The 19505-nt window shown below is 44.7% G+C and overlaps 1 protein-coding gene across 1 annotated transcript in view; it reads left to right on the forward strand.

The window, feature by feature from the left end:
* Positions 1–13353, forward strand: part of LIPC (lipase C, hepatic type) — a 54256-nt gene extending 40903 nt beyond the window's left edge. The window contains exons 3-5 of the mRNA XM_049614137.1: positions 5907–6051; positions 7717–7935; positions 12905–13353. Of these exons, the coding sequence (XP_049470094.1) occupies positions 5907–6051; positions 7717–7935; positions 12905–13016 (476 nt within the window). The 3' untranslated portion in view covers positions 13017–13353. The remainder of the gene's footprint in view (positions 1–5906; positions 6052–7716; positions 7936–12904) is intronic.
* Positions 13354–19505: the final 6152 nt, after the last annotated feature.

Consider the following 19505-nt stretch of genomic DNA (forward strand, 5'->3'; position numbering starts at 1 on the left):
CCCCCCCCCCGCGCCCCTGCCCAGCACCCTCCTCGGGCGTCTCGGTCCCACCGTCTGAAGCTGCCCCTCTCGCCTCAGAGGCCGTTTGTGTCTAAGGACAAGCCCTTGGTGCTGCAAGACAACACAAGAGATCCCATCCCTCCGATCTTCATGAAAGAAAATCGATACACTGAAAGAAAAGACCTCTTTGATGTTTGCAAAGAGTCGTAACATGTCCCAGAGCCAATATCTAATGATCCGCAATCATTTTTTTTTTCCGTGAGACAAAAAAGAAAAAAAAGACGAAGAAACAAACTATTCTCTTTCTGTAAATTCCACAATCCAATGCCGACAGCAGCTGGCTTATGCAAAGAAACTTGTGTTTTTTTTTGGTTTTTTTTTTTTTAACGTTTATTTATTTTTGAGACAGAGAGAGACAGAGCATGAACGGGGGAGGGTCAGAGAGAGAGCGAGACACAGAATCTGAAACAGGCTCCAGGCTGTGGGCGGTCCACACAGAGCCCGACGCGGGGCTCAAACTCACGGACCCGCGAGATCATGACCTGAGCCGAAGTCGGCCACTTAACCGACTGAGCCACCCAGGCGCCCCTTAAGTTGTTTTTTAAGTGGCACCAGTGGGGCTCACGTGAGATCAGAATCCAGGGTGCTTGGGGTATTTGAATCTCAGAATGACTCTCTATAGGCGGAGAATCTCCAGAGGCCTCACACGTCTGCTCTAGATGGCATTTGCCCGATCTCATTTAGGGTTAATGGACTGTTTCATCCTCTTTATCTTTAAGACCTAAAATAATTTCTTCTGCCTGAACTGAGGAATGCATTGGGCTGGCCCCTTTGCAGTCACAAGATCAAAAGCATTTCTCCTAAATCATTTTTTAAAATCCTTATTAAACATGTCAGAAGGGAAAGTGAGCAAAATTACTCACCCTTTTTTCCTTAATCTTTGTAACAGCATCGTTGTCCCGGAGTTGCAGGGAGAGGGGATGATAGGGAAATTGTCTTTTTTTTTTTTTCTTGTAAAGGAAAACACAAACATCCAAAATAAGGACATCTAATTAGTTCTCAGTATGAAAGGCTCTTTCATATTTACAAAAATTATGTCATTTCAAGATTTCACCAAAAAAGTGACTTTTCTAGTGCAGGTAATTCAGGACTCTGCACTGTCAACCTGCTGAGTTCTGCACCTGGGCTCTTGCAGACACAAGGGTGCCCTCGTCCGCTCACCCCTGTGCCCCTCCACAGCCCATACATCTTTCAGGAGCTCTTGGGAAGCCGGTGGACTCAGGCCACTTCTGCACCTTTGGGGTTCTGACTTCCTGCACAGGCCCCACCCCAGGGAGACAATGAGGGAGGACAGGAGATTCTCATTCAAAGGATGCTAAAGGGGTCCTGGCAGGCCGACCCCTGGATTTTACACCTTTCCCCAGAACCGTGGAACCACAGCATTTCAGATGTAGGATTCAATCTCCTCCTACTCACAGTTTAAGAACAAAGGAAGACAAAAACCCATCTCCAGTGCAGGGACATGAAACATTTATCCCCACTCAGGGGCTAGGCATTCAGGGGACAGGCAGGAGGAATCTGCAGCAGTGATAGCCCAGGACTGATGTCGGTGGGTGAGGCCCAGCAGGCACTTCGTCTTGATGGCTTCATTCCAGGCAGGTTTTGACAGCAGCTTTGCTTCAGGGGCTGAGTGTTTGCCATTTGCTGTCAAAGGGCAGATGCAGCTTTCAGAACCAGAACCCCAGGAGACAGTGGGAAGGGGATTTTAGAATGAGACAGACACCTGAGTTCAAATTCTGCTCCACTTGTAACACTCTGGGTGGCCTTGGACATGTGTCCAAATCTCTGCTTCCTTGTCTGTAATCCACCAGAATAACTGACACCCTACCTCTCTAGGTTTCAGGAGAAAACAGGACTCTGCTGGCCGAGGTCAGCTCCAGGAAGTGGGCAGGACTCCTTACAGAGGGTGGGTGGTATTACAGAAACCACACAGCAGCTACTTGTGGGGCACAGTTACTTTGTGGTCCGGCTCCAAAGCAGGCGGGAGCAGAGGGAAAAACACCCTGACCTTTCTCTGCTCTGCCCTCATCACCTGCTCATGCCTCCCAACCAGAAACCATCTGGCAAGGGAGCCCGGGAGATGTAGGCCATGGGGCGGGCAGAGAGTGGATGGGGATAGCAGGGGTAGGTGGAGAAAATGGAACCTGACCAGCATGTTATCCTTATTTAGTCTTGTTATGAGGACCAAAAATGATGTATGTAAACACTTAGTATGTAGCCTGATGTATAGCAGGGTCTCAGCAAATGAACGTTATATCTCATGCCAATTCACAGTTAGGGTCTTTCAGGCAGCAGATGTCCTGCCTTATTTTCACAAAAAGAGCCCCCAATACCCCTTAGACACCTGGTGCATGCTGAGACTCGTGGAGATAGAAGCCTTACTATGACACCAAGCCTGCCCTCGGGGAGAGAAGACATGGACATTGACGCCCATGAGACAGGAAAACAGGAGGTGACCAGGGTCACAAATGTGACTCGGCTTCCCAGCTGCAAGGTCCTCTAAGTCCGGGCCATGGCTTCTGGTTCTCTTGTTTTCCATTCTACTCTGTTTAAAAGCTTTTTCTTCTTCCAATAAAATTCTAATTAGAATCCCTGCATATTGTAGAAAACAGAAAACTTGCAGAAAAGCGTAAAGAAGAATAAAAATTACCCCTCTTTCCTCTCCAAAGACAAGCACTGTTATATTTTTATGAATCTCCCTCCTGTGTGTTCTGTTTTATAAAGTTGGTCTCATGTTAGATATGCAGTTTTGTATCCTGGTTGTTGTTTGGGGTTGTTTTTGTTTTCGTTTTCCACTTCTTTTATAAGGATTGAAATTGCTCCAAAAATGTCTTTTAATGACTTCATAAGAGTAAATCACATGGTTGGGAACATGAACCCAGAATCAGCAGACTCACCCCTAATTGCAGCTTTACCAGCCCTTAGCTGCGTGACAATGGACAAGTTACTTAACTTCCCCCACTGCGGAGGGAGGATAGAGTGGGCATCTCACAAAGTCGTCGTTAATGAGAAATGAGATAATTACGTGAACCGATTAGCTCTGTGTCTGAGACATGGTAAACAGCTGAATGGTAGTTATCATAATGGTCATTATTAGTCCATAGTCTTTCCTCTGTTGGTGACTATCCAAGGTGCTTCTGATTTATTTTTAGTTAAGTAATCCTGCTATGACACTCTCGAACTTAAGTCTCTTTCCATACTTCAACTTTTTCCTTAGGGTATATAAAGTTATGGTCCCAGGTACAAACACTTAAAAGTTCAAGTCCTGGAGCCGGGTGGTCAGGGCTTACATCTGGCTGTGTGATACTGGAAAGGTCACGTAACCTCTCTGTGCTTCAGTTGCCTCTTCTCTAAAAGGAGGTGACGATAGTGTCAGCTGTTGTGAGGGTTACACGAGATAAGAGATGCAAAGTGCCTGGCACAGGTAAACAAAATACATATTAGCCAGTGTTGTTACCGTGCATACTCCCAATTGTACTCCTTTATCCTTTATCCCCAGCGGCTTTTAGCACTGGGCCGAGCACCAGTAGACTTCAATTAATACACATTAAATTGGATTAAAATTGGTTGGTAGGAGTGTTCCTTGAGTACTCTGGAAGATGCCCCGCCTCCTCGTTAGGAGGTTAACCCTCAGGCCAGCCCTCCTGCCCCGTCCTGTCCTCATCCAGCCCCACCCACACCTACAGCCTGTGTCTTTGGAAGGACCTTTCCTTTTGCCTCTGTTCAACTTACAACACTGCCCGTTACAGGCTTCTCTTGACAGACCCCAAATAGCATAAGGCCTCGGAGGCTTCTGAGATGATAGGCCAGAGTCCCTGTCTCCATCACTGCCACCTAGGGTTGAAGAACCCTTTCTGGAACCTGGGCCCAGAGCCTTTCTCCTATTTCTCACCCACAGCCTCCTAGTCCTGAGAGCATCAAACTACTTTATCCCATGCTTAAGGATCTGAGCTTAAGGACCTGAGCACCTATTATGCACGGGGCGCTGTCCAAGAGGCCAGATGATGCCCAAGCTGGCTCCTACCTAAAGCAGAAAACTTCATGGCCTATAAATCAACTGTTAGTGTTTGGTTCTTGCTGGGAACATAAAAATACATGAATAAACTTTGGTGCTTCAGAGCAAACCCTAGAGATAACCCCAGGAACATAAGCTAATCCACCACAAGACCAAATGAGAAGGTTGATTTATGTCAAAGGGGTGGGTTGGGTAAATAACCCAGAATCCCAGCAATACAGGCAAACCAGGACACCGCAGCTGGGGTGTTGGCAAACACACCATGAGCTGCTGCCAGGTTTGCACATAGCTACCAACTTCCGGTAGAAATGCATCATTTGGCAGGTAGTAGGTTGATTCACAAAGAGGGTGAATTTCCACACGCTGGATACATGGGATGGATGAACAAGTGGCTAGTGCCATGATCTATGCTTTCCGGTGGGAATTCTCCTACAACACAGCTTGAAACTCGGGTGTTGGATTCTCACAGGTGACTTCCATCCTGCTTAATGTGAATACCCTTCTTTTTACTCCAGAGCAAACTGTCAGTGTGTTCATCCCACAAAATTTATTAGACACCTACTATGTGGAAGGCATTGTATCAGGATTACTGGATTAATTATTACCTAGAACAGGAAGGGCAAATACACAGCAAGCATGCCCTAAATTGCCCAAGGCATAGACCAGTCTTCCCAAGAACCTGGGTGTAGCCTCAGAACCCATCTCAACACAGGGCTCTGGGCAGTCCTATCAATCAAGTGGACTTGGCATACCCTATGAAACCTGTTTGCCACGTTGGAGCTAAAACCCTACAGGTATTTAGAGAATATGTGGACAGCAAAAGAGAGAAGTCCAAGCAGCAACCAGCCATTTTGGAATGAGGTGGGCTAATTTCAGAAACAGCCCAATAGACGGCTGTGACAACGCAGGGGAAGTCAAGGCCATCTTAGGAGCCTTAGCAGTAGGTCCAAGTGAAGAGTCAGACTCTCCTATGTGATCTTGAACATGTCCCTTCACCTCTTGGGCCCCAGGTTTCTTATTTATAAAAGGGGGTCGATGATGACAATACCTACTTCATAGGGTTGTTATGACGAATAAATGAGAGGATGCCCTGTGAAGTGTTTAACGAACCCATCTAATAGCAAGGAGTGTACTTGTAGTAATTATATATAGACTGTATTTAGGTAAAGAAGAGTAAAATAAGTTCCCCTCTCTAAACAGCCCAGTAGAAGGACTTTCTGAGCATTTGACAAGATGGAAAAATTTTAGGCCCAAGTGCCAGAACTAGAGTTATCTTATTTCCATCAGAAAATGTTCTCCTTGACACCCACAGAGCTAGTGCCCAGGAACTGTTCCAGAATACAGAGATGTGGTCATTAGGGCATATGCTTCTTAATTAGAGCTCTGTCCACCCCAAAAGTGACCCCATCAAACAAGAGGCAAAGCTAAAAAATGACAGTGTATTCTCTCACTTTTGTCAGATGCCTGAAAGGTGATAATATCCTTCAATTTATGAAAGGGGACTCTTAACAAATACTAACTACCAATTTCTGAAAGGGGACTAGTCCAACAGGATTGTATCTAGAAATGGGTGAGAATGCTAGGTATACCAGATTCCTATTCTGCCTTCTGTTGGATAGTAATTATTGTATTACAAATACACCAGACGTCCCCTGTAGACATTTAGCAAATACAGAGAAAGAAAAAGAAAAATATATAAAGCATTCATAATCCCACCACCCAGGGGGAAAAAATGTTGGTATCAACCCATCTAGACTTTACCCTCTGCATTTTTAAATTTTAAAAGTATAAGATTTTTAATTTAAAACATCCACTTAAATTCTGTCTCTCCTTTTCCCCCTCCACCTTTTCACTTCAGTGTATCATTACCAGTTCAAGATCCAGTTCATCAACCAACTTGAGAAACCAGTAGAACCAACGTTTACTATGACACTCCTGGGAACAAAAGAGGAAAACCAGAAAATTACCATCACTCTGTGAGTACAAGGTGCAGCCCCGTCTCTGGTGACGACGTGCTGCTTTTTCTCGCAGGGTCTAGATGGACCCTGTGCTTTTCAAGGGTCAGGCCGGACACAGCTTATTCTTCTCAGCCCATATGACTGTTCCAAACATCTTTCAGACGGGACGTACCCCCGAGCCCAGCCCCGCAGATTGCTTTATGATGGAACTACCCGGGTTTGCGATGGTTCATTGCCCTGTGAGCTGAGTGGAGAGGGAAGCCGGAGGTGGTGAGAGCCATCCACAGTGCAGGAAGAAGAGCTGGGCAGGGAGGAGCAGGGAGGGCTGGAGCAGGTGTCCACAGGACGGCCCGGAGTCCCTTTCCAGTGAGTTCTGAGAACCGTAACACAGAAATAAAACTAGTTTCAACTTCGCACACATTTCCCATCTCGGTCAGCCTGCCCTGCCAGCCTGCCCATCTGTCCTTTGCCCTGTTACACACCTGCTCACAAGGCAAACAGTGGCCTCATGCCTCCCTCAGAGGCTCACCAGCTTCACTGGCCAGAAAAAGGCTGCTTTTTCTCAGCATCTCCACCCTCAGCATGGGGTCTTCCTGGGAAGTGACACTCCACCTGCTCCAGGGACAGTCCTCAGGTCTGGAAAATGGCCCCCAGCTTTGGATCTCTGATCATCAATCACATTGATTCCATCGTTCAGCAAGTGTTTGTGCTATGCCCCAGAGGTAGAGGACCCTAGCCCTAGTATGCTCACAGCCGAGCAGGGTAGATGGATTCCTGAACAATTCTTGACAACATTCTGCAGGAAGAGCGATGGCGAGCCGTGCAGGGGAACCCTCCATCTATCAGTCTCGCCCTAAACCCAGGGTTACCTCTGCACTGTCCTAGATCTCTCCCGGGAAATAGCTCCATAGTGGGAAGTCACTGTGGCTTTCCATGCTGCTCAGTCAATGTTGGGACATGTTAATGTCTTGGAGATTAGTGAGTAAAGCTGCTAAAGATATCTAAGGACCTGCATTTAAATCTTGCTCCAAATTGGTCCATCACCTAAACATGTGGTTTTCTGTTACTGTTATACTTTGTTGTTTCTATTCATATAGGGAGAAAAAAAAGCACTAGTGGGAAAATAAAGAGTGTGGTGTGGCTTTACTTAAACCCACAGAGAGCTGAACTGCCCCGAGGTCATTGCCAAAGCCCCATTGTCTTCTCTTTCCTGATGTGTTAGTGTTGAAGCTAGGAAACCTGAGCTAAAGAAGGCTACCAGATTCACTATGTCAGAACTCTCAGAGCCTTTTAAATATGCTAACACAGTGGCCCCTGGGTGGCTCAGTCAGTTAAGTATCTGACTCTTCATTTGGGCTCAGGTCATGATCTCACAGTTTGTGAGTTCAAGCCCCACATAAGGTTTTTTGCTGACAGAGTGGAGACTGCTTGGGATATTCTAAATAAATAAATAAATAAATAAATAAAAATATCCTAACATAGGATGTAGCATGGTTTTCCCAATATTAATAGTCTCGCATACCATTGCTTTTTCTAAAAATAGTCTGTCCAACACCAGTTTGGGAAAAGCAACAGAAAAGACCTCCCTAAGTCACTCAGGCAAGCCTAACATATCCTGCATGTGCTCAAACATGACTTTGCTGTTACAGATAAACTGGGTCTGATTTCCTTTGTATCTTCAAGGGATCAAGAAATTACTAGTAATAAAACCTATTCCTTCCTTATCACGTTGGATTTGGATATCGGTGAGCTGGTCATGATCAAGTTCAAGTGGGAAAATGGCGCAGTATGGACCAATGTCTGGAACACGGTCCAAACCATCATCCCATGGAGCAGAAGGCCCCTCTACTCGGGTCTTGTTGCAAAGACCATCAGAGTCAAGGCGGGAGAAACCCAGCAACGGTGAGTGCAAACACAGCCTTCCCTGACACCTGTCATGCACCTGCATGTACCAGCACTTCCGTAATTAATACTTACATTTATATCATAAAGTGTGCATTATCATGTCCTCCTGATGGCTTATAGATGCTCAGAAATGTGAAATGACCATCCTGAGTTCACACAGCCATAGGTGGAAGGACCAAGGTCTTCTGACTCCCAGTCCAGCCTCTTCCCACTGCCTGTGGTTAACAGCTACCTGTCTCTGGAGTTTGAGAAACCACCTCAGTGGCGCAGTGCTTTTCAAACTTCAGCATGCAGGTGAATCACCAGGAGATGTCCAAGGACCGTACTTTGGCAAGGACCAAGTTGTGACATTTCCTTTTTATTGTTCACCCAGAGAAATGCTTGTAACAGATCACAATCTCAAAATCTCATTCTGCGATGGTGCCTTTCAAATCTTAGAGTGCCAAAGAGTCAGTGGGAAGCTTATTAAATATGCAGAATTCCTGGAGCCCCCTCCAGAGCTCCTGATTTATGGCGGTTTGTGAAGGGACCCAGGACACACATTTGCTAATAAAAGCCCTAAGAAATTCTGATGTGGACCAATGGAGTAAGCCTTAAGAAATGCTACTCTGTGTGATTTAACATCTCCCTTGGCCCCAAGGTCCCCAGGGACAATAAGGGGTTGGGGACAGAGTAGGACATAAAAGAAAGAAAGGGTGGTCCAGCTGTGCCTTCAGTCCTATCAGCAGAGCAGAGGGATGCCCAACATATTTTGCCATGGCAACCATGCTTTTCTATAGTTCTGCAGTTCTCCACGAAAGGAGAATTCTGTCCTTCCCCAGACCATTCCTCCTCCTCCCCACTGTATTCAGGAAACTTGTCTCTCCTCTCCCACCTTCCTTTGTTGGAAAGCCCATTTCTCTCTTTGGCTTGTCCTCAGCAGGGATGGAAAACAGCAGGCCTCTCACCTCTGAACTACATTCCTCCCTCCCCCCACAGGCTTCATGGCCAGGAGAGGTCCCATGGCAGATTTATGCCCCGGAGTCCTTTACACAACAGCGCTCTGAGATTTTATCTCCCTGGGATACAAAATCCTGGCAATTACTAAGAGCATACTCTGCAGCCTGCCAACAGATTTCTCCACATGATCAATTTGAGAAAATTAAACTGTTTCTCTCCTCGTATACACTTAGCTATTCTTGCATGACTTTCTGGCCCTTTAGAAGAGCTCTACTTCTGAAAACCACCCTTCCCCGCATTCTCTCAGCTAGATGGTAATTCCTCAGTTCTAGTGGCTGTTCACCATGACGATTCTCTGTGACTTGACCTGAAAAGCTGTATAAAACACAACACAACCTTCTCACTGGTGCTTACCCACACGGTTCTAAAGAAGGAAAGGGCTAGAGGGAAGGGAATGGCGTTTACAGAGCTCCCACCGCATGGTGGGCACAGAATTAAGTCTAGAGTGTTAGTCTCATGTAACCTTCCCAATGACCCTCTGAAATGGGTAGGACTGGCTGTGCAGATTAGGAAGCTGAGGCTCATAGATAGACATTACACAGCTTGGGCTAATTGTCTGGGCCCAGGTCTGATTCGGGGTTTGTCTGATTCATTGCCTATTTACTGCCCATGCACTGTTTCCAACAGTCCCTTCCTCTATTAATCTTGGCCCCATGAATTTGACTTTCCTTAGTCTAAGCCAGCAGAGTTGCAGGGCTGGACATTAATATACATGCGTATCAAACCTTCCTTGGAGCTGTAAGAGGTACATGCTGGACAAAGAGAAGGGGTTGTGGGACCCATTGTTTTTTAAGTTGCAAGTACTCAGTGCCTCCCTGTGTATCTTCACACTATGAGGTGCCATTAGGGAAAGCAAAAAAATCTGAGCTGTAACTCTGTATAAAGAAATTCCAGGGCCTAATTAGGAAAACAAGACGCATTAATTTTACTAATAACACGCTCCATCCCAGTGCTTCTCAAGCCTTAATGTGCACAGGAATCATCTGGGAATCGTGTTGAAATGCAATTAAAATGCAGGTTGGGCGGGGCCTGAAATTCTGCATCTGTAACAAGCTCCCAGGTGCTGCTGATGTTGCTGGCACACGGACCACACTTTGTGTAAGTGAAGGTCTAGTATTGCATGGTCTAGGAAGCCTAGAAGAAAGACATCAGGTCAGGGGTGCTGTGCTACAACAGGCCAGGAGGCATTCCCGGAGAGACAGGCAGCGAGCAAAGCAGTAATGTAGGCAGAATCCACTGACCCACTTCTGCCAGTCCTAAGCTCAAATTCCACTTGCTGGTCGCCACCTGTGTAGCCTCAGACACTGACTGCACCGCTCTGACTCAGTTCTTCCGTGATAAATGGAATTCACAATATATGTCTCGTGAGACTAATAACAACTACCAATTTTTGAGCACCTCCACAATCCGTAATCCCAGAGCCAGGGTGTAAATATTCAACCTCATAACTCTTAATCTCTCTGCTAACTACAAGGGGGAAAAAATGGTTAAGTAACTCGCTCTGTGCCTCCATGGGAGGAATTCAGTGAGAGGTGATTTTCTCTTCCAAAGACACAGAGTCAGGGATGAAAGGGCCCGTTGTGGTTGAAGAGACAGGACGGATAACATTGATTCTACAGCAGGACATAAAAAGTGATCGGCTGAACATAATGAGAAAATGTTCAATTTCCACAGTAATCATGTAAATGCAAAACAAAGATCAATGAAATTAGCACTGGTCACCCATTAGTTTGGCAGGAATTAAAAAACAGACAATATCCAGAGTTGGTAAAGGAGTGGAGAAACGGGCATTCTCATACACTATTCGTGGGAATGTAAATTATGGAGCTTCTGCAGGAGTATTTCATTCAATGACTAACATTTAGTGAGCACCTACTTTATGCTACGTATACAGCAGTGAACAGAATAGACAAAGCCTTCGGTCTCATGGAGCTTACATTATCAAAATTTTAAATACACCTAAGACCCAGAATTTTAACTCTAGGTATCTCTCCTGGATAAATACTCCAAACATCCACAAAACATATATAGATACAAAAATGTCTATTCAGTACTATCTGTAAATGGTAAACCATTGGGAAAATCTCAATGTCCATCAACAGGAAAGTGGCTATAATGTGCGGTGGTATATCCATACAATGGGATATCGTGCAGGAGGTGAAAAAGAATGAAATAGATTCATATGGATTGTTATGAACAGGTCTCCAAGTACATTCCTTGATGACAATGAAAAATTTCAGAAAAATGCATACATTATACATACATTACAGACAAAAATACATACATTATAATCCCACTTCTATTAAGAATTCTTCTGTTTGGGACACCTGGGTGGCTCAGTCGGTTGAGCGTCCGACTTTGGCTCAGGTCATGATCTCACAGTCCGTGAGTTCGAGCCCCGTGTCGGGCTCTGTGCTGAGAGCTCAGAGCCTGGAGCCTGCTTCAGATTCTGTGTCTCCCTCTCTCTCTGCCCCTCCCCCGCTCATGCTTGCGCTCTCTCTCTCTCTCTCTCTCTGTCAAAAATAAATAAACATTAAAAAAAAAGAATTATTTATGTTTGCATATGAACATTGATATATGTATAAATGCATAGAAACAGGTCTGGAAATACATAAGCCAAACCAGGAAAGTGGAGGAGAGTGATATTGATGAAGGGTGATGGCAAAGAGGACCTTTTAATATTTGACTTCACTTATATCTTTACCATTTGAATTTTTCAAAATTGCATTCACAAATTACTCATAATACTCTTTATTTTAGCTTTCTTGAGATATAATTGACAAAATTAAGCTATTTAAAGTGTACATCAGTGTGATTTGATATATGTATACATGTGAAAGGATCCTCCCCATCCAGTTAACTAACACATTCATCACCTAACACATACATAGTACAGAGTTACCAACTATAGTCACTGTGTTTTACATTAGATCCTCAGACCTTATTCATCTTACAGTTGAAAGTTTGTACCCTTTCACCAACCTCTCCCTCTCTCCCCTCCCTCCAAGCCCTGGGAATCACTTTTCTACTGTTTCTATGACTTTTACTTTTTTTTGGGGGGGGGGGATTCCACATATAAGTGATACCATGCAGTATTTGTCCTTCTCCGTCTGCCTTACACACTATTTTAATTATAAAAGTCTGATTTAATGAAGACTTGACCTTAGATGTAATTCAAAAAAAGAGAGGAAGGAAGGCAGGCAGGCAGGAAGGGAAAGAGAAAGAAAGAAAGAAAGAAAGAAAGAAAGAAAGAAAGAAAGAAAGAAAGAAGAAAAACCATAAACTAGAATTCTTTGTGACTATTGACACTTTCGTCCTAATGGATACAAGTTAGCAAACAGCATCTCAGGCCAAGCTAATGAACAGTCAGAGCAGTCTAACAGTTGGTCTCCAAGAGAGACCCCAAACACAGAGCGATGTCTTCTCGAGCTGCACAGTGTCTGCACCAATAAGAGAAAGGGGCTGGGCTTACAGGGCTGAGCCCGGCAGAGGCTGGTGACAGTGGCCTCATGCCCAGGGACCTTTAAGAACAGCACTGGCAACCTGGAGCCTGCCCAAAGAAAGAAGGCTGGGGAGAGAAGCCTGCCTTGGGAGGAACAGTTGAAGGAACTGCAAATGTTTGCCCTGGAGTAAGGGCAATGCAGTGAAAGGAACAATAGTTACCCTCAAATCTTTGACGTGCTGTGGTTGGGGAGAAAAAAGGAGAACAGCCCCGAGGACTTTCTGTTCTCACAGAGCTGAAATCACCCCAGTGCAGAGCTCTAGGAAGCAGCCTTACACTGATTGCTTTTACAGACTTGGGTTTGGTTTTTCTCTGAAGTTATGAAAATATTTGTGAACATAAGAATCTAATTTTTTAAAAACAGCATGCATTACATAAATTGAGTATTTATTTACAAAGGATGAAACACTTCAATAAGCTCCATCTAAAAGCTGATGCTCTGTTTGCTTTATGTTTTCTGTTCAGAATGACATTTTGCTCCGAAAACACGGATGGCCTACAACTCCAACCAACCCAGGAGAAAACCTTTGTGAGATGTAACAGAAACTCTAAAAAACTGAAGGGAAACATCAGATGAGCTTTAATGAAGACCCAATGTGAAAAACAAATGATCTTATTCCTCCTCTGGAATGGTTACTTTATCTGGAAACCCAAGTTATATAAACAATGTTGCATAAAGTTGAAATAAAGTTTAGATTTAAAGGAGGTGTACAGTTTCACTATTCTAAACTGAGCTTTTAAAAACTTTATTATGGGGGAACCTGAGTGACCCAGTTGGTTAATCATCTGATTCTTTCGGCTCCGGTCATGATCACACGGGTCGTGAGTTCAAGCCCCACATTGGGCTCTGAACTGATGGCACGGAGCCTGCTTGGGATTTTGTCTCCCTCTCTCTCTGCCCCTCCCCCATACTCTCTCATTTTCTTTCTCTCTCTCTTTCTCAAAAACAAACATTTTAAAAAATTAAGATAAGTAAATGAATAAAATTATATTATGTAACTGTATTCAAATATTTGTAACTAAAAATTTCCTGATTAGATCTCTGATTAAATAGTAATATATGCAAATATAAGTACAAATAAGAGCCATTTTAGATTCTTTGTCCTAATTTACAATGTCTTTTACAGTTAAGTCAAATTTTCAATATTTCCTTCCTAGTTTATTCTGATCCGTTTTTTGAACCATGCTGGAAAGGTACTTTTTCATTACAAAACTAATGCTTCAATAAAGTGAAATTCCAATTAATCGCTAGTCGTATGTCCCAAAGTACACATCCTTTAAGACAATTCAGCTCACTAAAAGAAAAATTCTAATTAAACTAATAGCTGCCATCATACAAATTATACAATTATTTCACTGACTCAAACCAGTAAAAGTAGAATTCTCCTAAAACTATAATGATAGCATGAAAGCTGGACAGTTGGTCACTCTAACAATTAAATTACTATGGCAATAAGTCCAATTTTTATCTTTCAATAATGCTTGCAACAAAAACTAAGGGAAAACTTACCTCAAAGAGTTAGATACCAAGTTTCAAACTGTCCAGTAAATGAAAGAATGATGCTTTAACCAGCAAATTCCATCACAAAGCATGGGAAGGAAATACGAGACATGTCAGGACTTGGATATGTATGTGCTTCAAGCAACTCAGAGAACACACTGTGCACACTAAACAACCTTCCCTGACATTCACACAGGCTCAGCTCTGCACAGCTCATAACTCGCCTGCTCTTCTCAGAGCAGGATACAGCAGAGCTGGTGAAACACAAATCCCTAAAAGACATCTGCCTCTGATGCAATCAATTTTAAGATTGTCTTGTATGATTCACTTTAATTTCCTTTGGAAAGACCCACAAGACTAAAGGATAGGAGTGTGGTGATGGGGAGGGGGGCGGGAAGAACAGCTTGGTCAATGTCACCTTCTGTCCTGAATGCTAATCTTGCCTGCAAAAGCACCTGACCACACTTTTCAGTGAAGTGTGTTGTGTGTGTGTCTAGAAATGATAGATAGTAAAGTGAACAGTATGTCCCATCATGTCTAAAATACCAAGATTTGGGGCGCCTGGGTGGCTCAGTCAGTTAAACGTCTGACTTCGGCTCAGGTCATGATCTCACGGCTCGTGAGTTTGAGCCCCACATCAGGCTCTGTGCGGACAGCTCAGAGCCTGGAGCCTGCTTCCGATTCGGTGCCCCCCTTTCTTTCTGCCCTCCCCCCCCCCCCCCCCCCGCTCACACTCTGTCTCTCAAAAATAAGTAAACGTTAAAAAAAAATTTTAAATACCAAGATTTACAATAAAATACCAAGATTTACATTTGCATTGAATTGGCATGTATTATCATTTAGTGAACCAGAAGGAATTTAAAATATCACTTTTTGAAAACAACACGAAAACACTCTCGGCTATAAACCCTACCGAGCCTATGCACATGCATGCCAGGAAGCACGGAAAAGAAAACTCCTATCAGCCTGAAGTCTTGACGACCAGAAACAGCCCAAATGTCTGCCAGGGTGACACGTAAAAGAACTGTGGTATATTCTGTGGTATATAATGGTATTTTATATATTCTGTGGTATATATATGTGGTATATATATATATTCTGTGGTATATTCTGTGGTATATAATGGAATGCTAACCGGGAGTGACAAAGATGAACCAAAGCTACATACACAACAGGAACAGGGCTGACCCTAGGGGGATGATACTCAGTGAGGCACCCAGGGTGCAAAATTTAAGGGAGCACTCATGGGTTTGTATATTCACACAAAGGCATAAAATATATATATATATATATATATATATATATATATATATATATACATATATACATACATATATATATATATGGTATAATACAAGCAAGACTAAACTATATTGTTAGAGATGAATACATAAGTGATAAAATCCTAAGTTAAAAGCAGTAACACCACTGCCACACCACCACCACCGTGGTACCTCTAAGGAAGCAGGAAGTGACCACCAGCGTTCCAGGGGCCACCAAGATGGTACTTGTCACTCGGGTGGTAATGCCAGGTGTTCATTTTTAAAACCATTTTTTAAACCGTACCTATGTATGTTATCCACTCCCTTTTAGTATGGATGTCACGTTGTGCGATAGGGGAAAAAAAAGAAGATAAAACGCGGAGTCAAAACCAACATTTGTCTACTACAGTGTGATGCATTTCGGTGTGAATGTCGTTTCACACAAAATACAATTAGAAATTATTTCATCTTTAGAAGGAAAACTTGAAGTGACACGGCACGTCATAACATTTGAGGCAGAGAAGTCAATAAGGAACCAGCATGACAAATGGTTAACTGGAACATTCGAAACTCCTCTTGGCATGGGTTGTTTTCACTTGGGAAGATGTGTTCGTCGACATCCCATTTTCTGAAGTACGTCTTCGTAGGGAAGTCAAATAGGGAGACTGAATAATGCAGCCACATCTGTTCATCGCACATGCAAAATGCTGGCTCGTGCACTGATTATACGCACCTCTCTCCAAAGAATCTGTATTTATGAGCCCACTCAGGAAAGATAACGCTGGCATCCTGCCTTTCAGGCAAAAGCCTGTTTGTGCTTTTACTTCTAAGAGAGCACAAGGAAAGAAACGGAGGGGCGTCAATTACACTGCAGCTGGGCTCTCGGAGGTGTGTGAAGTCAGAGAGGAAGAAACAAGCGCTCCATTCAACTCGAAATGAATGCTCTCTCCTCCAGAGCAAAGCCGACCGTCCTCAGCGTTCACCTTCATAACGCTGCTGCAAATATTGTGAAAGCTTTAACTGTAGTTGCACATCCCTGGGCGGCAAAGCAAGAAGGCGAGCAGCCCCGGGCACTGCCTGCTCCCCAAGGGAGCCGGATGAGAGGAGAGTCAGATGGATGGGAGACAGAGACAAGCAAGGGCAAGAAAAAGAAGGCAATCCCAAGAGTCGCCATCTACCTGCTAACCTTACAGGATGCTACATACTTCTCCTGGAGTCCCAGCTGCCAAACACCCCATCCTTTTCCCATCTCTGTCTTTTCTTATACCTCCTCCCCACTCTTCTCCTCTTTCTCCAGTTCCCTCCTCCCTGCCAAAAGGCATCTTATCCAGGCCCGGTTATTCTCACCAGTTACTTGCTAGGTCAGCCCAGCCCTCGGGGATCTTTCTCGTCTCTGAGTGCCCGCTGTGGCTGCCTTGGTCCTCCTCCGTCATTCCATCCCATTCAGCCTCTGTGGCTCCTCCTCGGTCTCCTTGCCCTCTGCTCAACCTCTCCAGGTTGGCTCTCCCAGGGGCTGAGCGTCCTCTACTCCCTCAGTGCTCTCTCCTTGGGCATCCTCGGCCACTCTGCTGGCTTTGTCGTTGACCATGTCGTCGGCCAACCATTCCCACCTTGCGGCTCCAGGGTGGGGCTCTCCCCTGAGATGCAGTTGCCCACATAGCAGGGCCCCACGTCTCACAAGCCCAGAATGTTCCAAAATGAACCTCTCTTCCCTCCCAAATCCGCAGGTCTCCAGGCTCCCTGCTCTGAATGTCCTCACCATGCCTCAACTGCTGATGTCTCACATGGGGGAAAGGGGGACATGTCATCTACAATGTTTCCTCTTCTCTGGGCCCCCATGCTATTGAACAGTCGCCAAAGCCTTCAGCAACGTGTCCTCATCTCTGCACCATGGCTGCCATCATTCCAGCCTCCGCCACCACTCCCCATCCTGGACGTTTTCAACAACTTCCCACCTCTTCCTGCTGCATCCACTCTTCTCTTTCAATCCATTCTCATCGCAGCAACTAGGGCAAGTCTTAAAAAAGAGGGAAAAAAAGAATGTCAGATCCTATCGTCCTGCATAAAGCCCTTCAAAGGAAAAAGTCCCAAATCATTACCCTGAGCTCCAAGGCCTCTCACCAAGCCCTGCTCTTCCCTCCCATCAGTCTCCTCGCCCAAGTTCACTCCATTGTCATCCACCAAGTCCCAACCCAGCCCACACATTGGAACTGCCCCAGAAGCACCCATCTATCTGCCCTCGAGATTTCCATTCACTTGGTCTGGGCAACACCCCGCATCAAGACTTAAAACCTTTCCAGGTGTTTCTAACATGCACAACGTTTGAGAACTGTCAGTCTAGACACTCGGGCCACTTTTCAGTTCCCTCAAAAATGCAAAAGCTCCCTCCTGCCTCAGGGCCTTCACTTATTCTGCTGCCCACACCCCCTCCTCTTCCAGGCTCTCACGTGGGTGCTTCCAGTGTTACTGCATCAGGGACAATTTAACAAGGATGACCCCACTCTCCACCAGCCTCTACCAGCTTACCCTGCTCTACATACTCTTAACGTCTTTTTATTCTGGTAAATCCGTGGAGCCATGACCAAAACGAGAAATCGGTAATACTGATCCTGTCTTTATATAAAACTCTGATATTTTATTCATCATAGGTTTTTCTTTTTCCATTGATTTCGATCTTTTAAATATATTGTATTAGGGGCAGCTGGGTGGCTCGGTTGGTTGAGCGTCTGACTTCGGCTCAGGTCATGATCTCACGGTTTGTGAGTTCGAGCCCCGCATTGGGCTTTCTGCTGTCATTGCACAGCCCACTTCAGATCCTCTCTCTCCCCCTCTCTCTGCCCCTCCCCTGCTCATACTTGCTCTCTCTCTCTCTTAAAGATAAACCTTATATATATATATTATATATATATATAATATATATAATATATATGTATATTATATATATAATATATATGTATATTATATATATGCATTATATATATTGCATTATATATATATTGCATTATACATATAATATATATATATTGCATTAAAATATTATTTATTTTCATAACAGTTTCTGGAGCCCCTCTTAAACTGTGTGCCCAGGGCCACCACCTCACCCTTGATCCGGCAATTTGTGGGACCGATTATTCAATGTCTCTCCTCCCCCACAGGAAGTGAAGCTCTATGACGTCAGGGAGAGTTTCTAGCTGTCGGCTGCTTTATTTGAAGTGCCCAGCCCACTGTGGCACAGAGTTGCCATCTTGCAAATACGTGTTGAACCCACAAGTGATGGTCATCTTTTTAGAGGTAAGTCTTATCTTTCTGAGCAAACTGTGAACTCCAACTAGTGCATCCATTCACAATAGAGTTCATAGCTTCCTCGTTACAATCAAGCACACAGCCAGGTTGGTGTCGGGCCTGGCTTCCCGGCCCACCTCAAGGACACCCCCATCGCTTCCCACCTACTAGCCCCCTCTCAGCCTGGCTCAGCCTCTGCCTGTCAGTTCATTAAAAGCCCTTGTGTTCCTTGACTACATTTTTACTTTTCATCTGTGTCTGTCACAAAAAGGGTTTTCTAGAGACCGAGAGCTCTCTTCATGCCAAATAAGTTAGAGTTGCGAGTGACCCTAAAGATCATCTGGAGCAGGGCTTCTCAGACCGTACTGTGCATGGGGACCTTGTCGAGTGCCATTTCTGACTCAGTAAGTCTGCCATGGAGCCCGAGATCCTGCATTTCCAGCAAGCTCCCAGGTGATGCCATTGCTGGTCTCCAGGTCCCACCGTCAGCACAAACGTAGGAACGCAGACCAGTGTTCCCCACCCTTGTCTGGTGTTACGCATCACCTGGGTGCAGATGAAAACACTGCTTCCCAGACCCCCTCCCGTGGAGATTCTAATTCAGCAGGGCGAGCACAGATCCCAGAGATTTTTATTTTTACAAGTTCTCTGGGTAATTCTTCTCATCAGAACATTTGGGACAACACTGACCTCATCCAAAACCTTCCTTTTGGGGGAACATCACACCTGTGGCTGAGCACCTGCCCTGAGCAGAGGTCCCTACCCTTGCAGAGAGGAAATCTGATTGCCCATAACTTCCTCTCCTCAGTTTCTTCCCTGGAAGCCATAGAGACAAAATTAATGCCCCAAATAGCTGATGACAGTCTGTATGAGACTGTGAGCACGAAAGGGCAGAAGCTATAAGGTGTCCTTGGGTTTTGTTTACGTGGTTGTTTTAAATTTCATTTTTAAGATGTTTTACAAAAGCATGAAAGCAACAAATGAAACAATGCGGAGATGCACAGAAGAAAAACTAATCATC

Source organism: Panthera uncia, assembly GCF_023721935.1.
Source record: "Panthera uncia isolate 11264 chromosome B3 unlocalized genomic scaffold, Puncia_PCG_1.0 HiC_scaffold_1, whole genome shotgun sequence".
NCBI classification, from domain to species: Eukaryota; Metazoa; Chordata; class Mammalia; order Carnivora; family Felidae; genus Panthera; species Panthera uncia.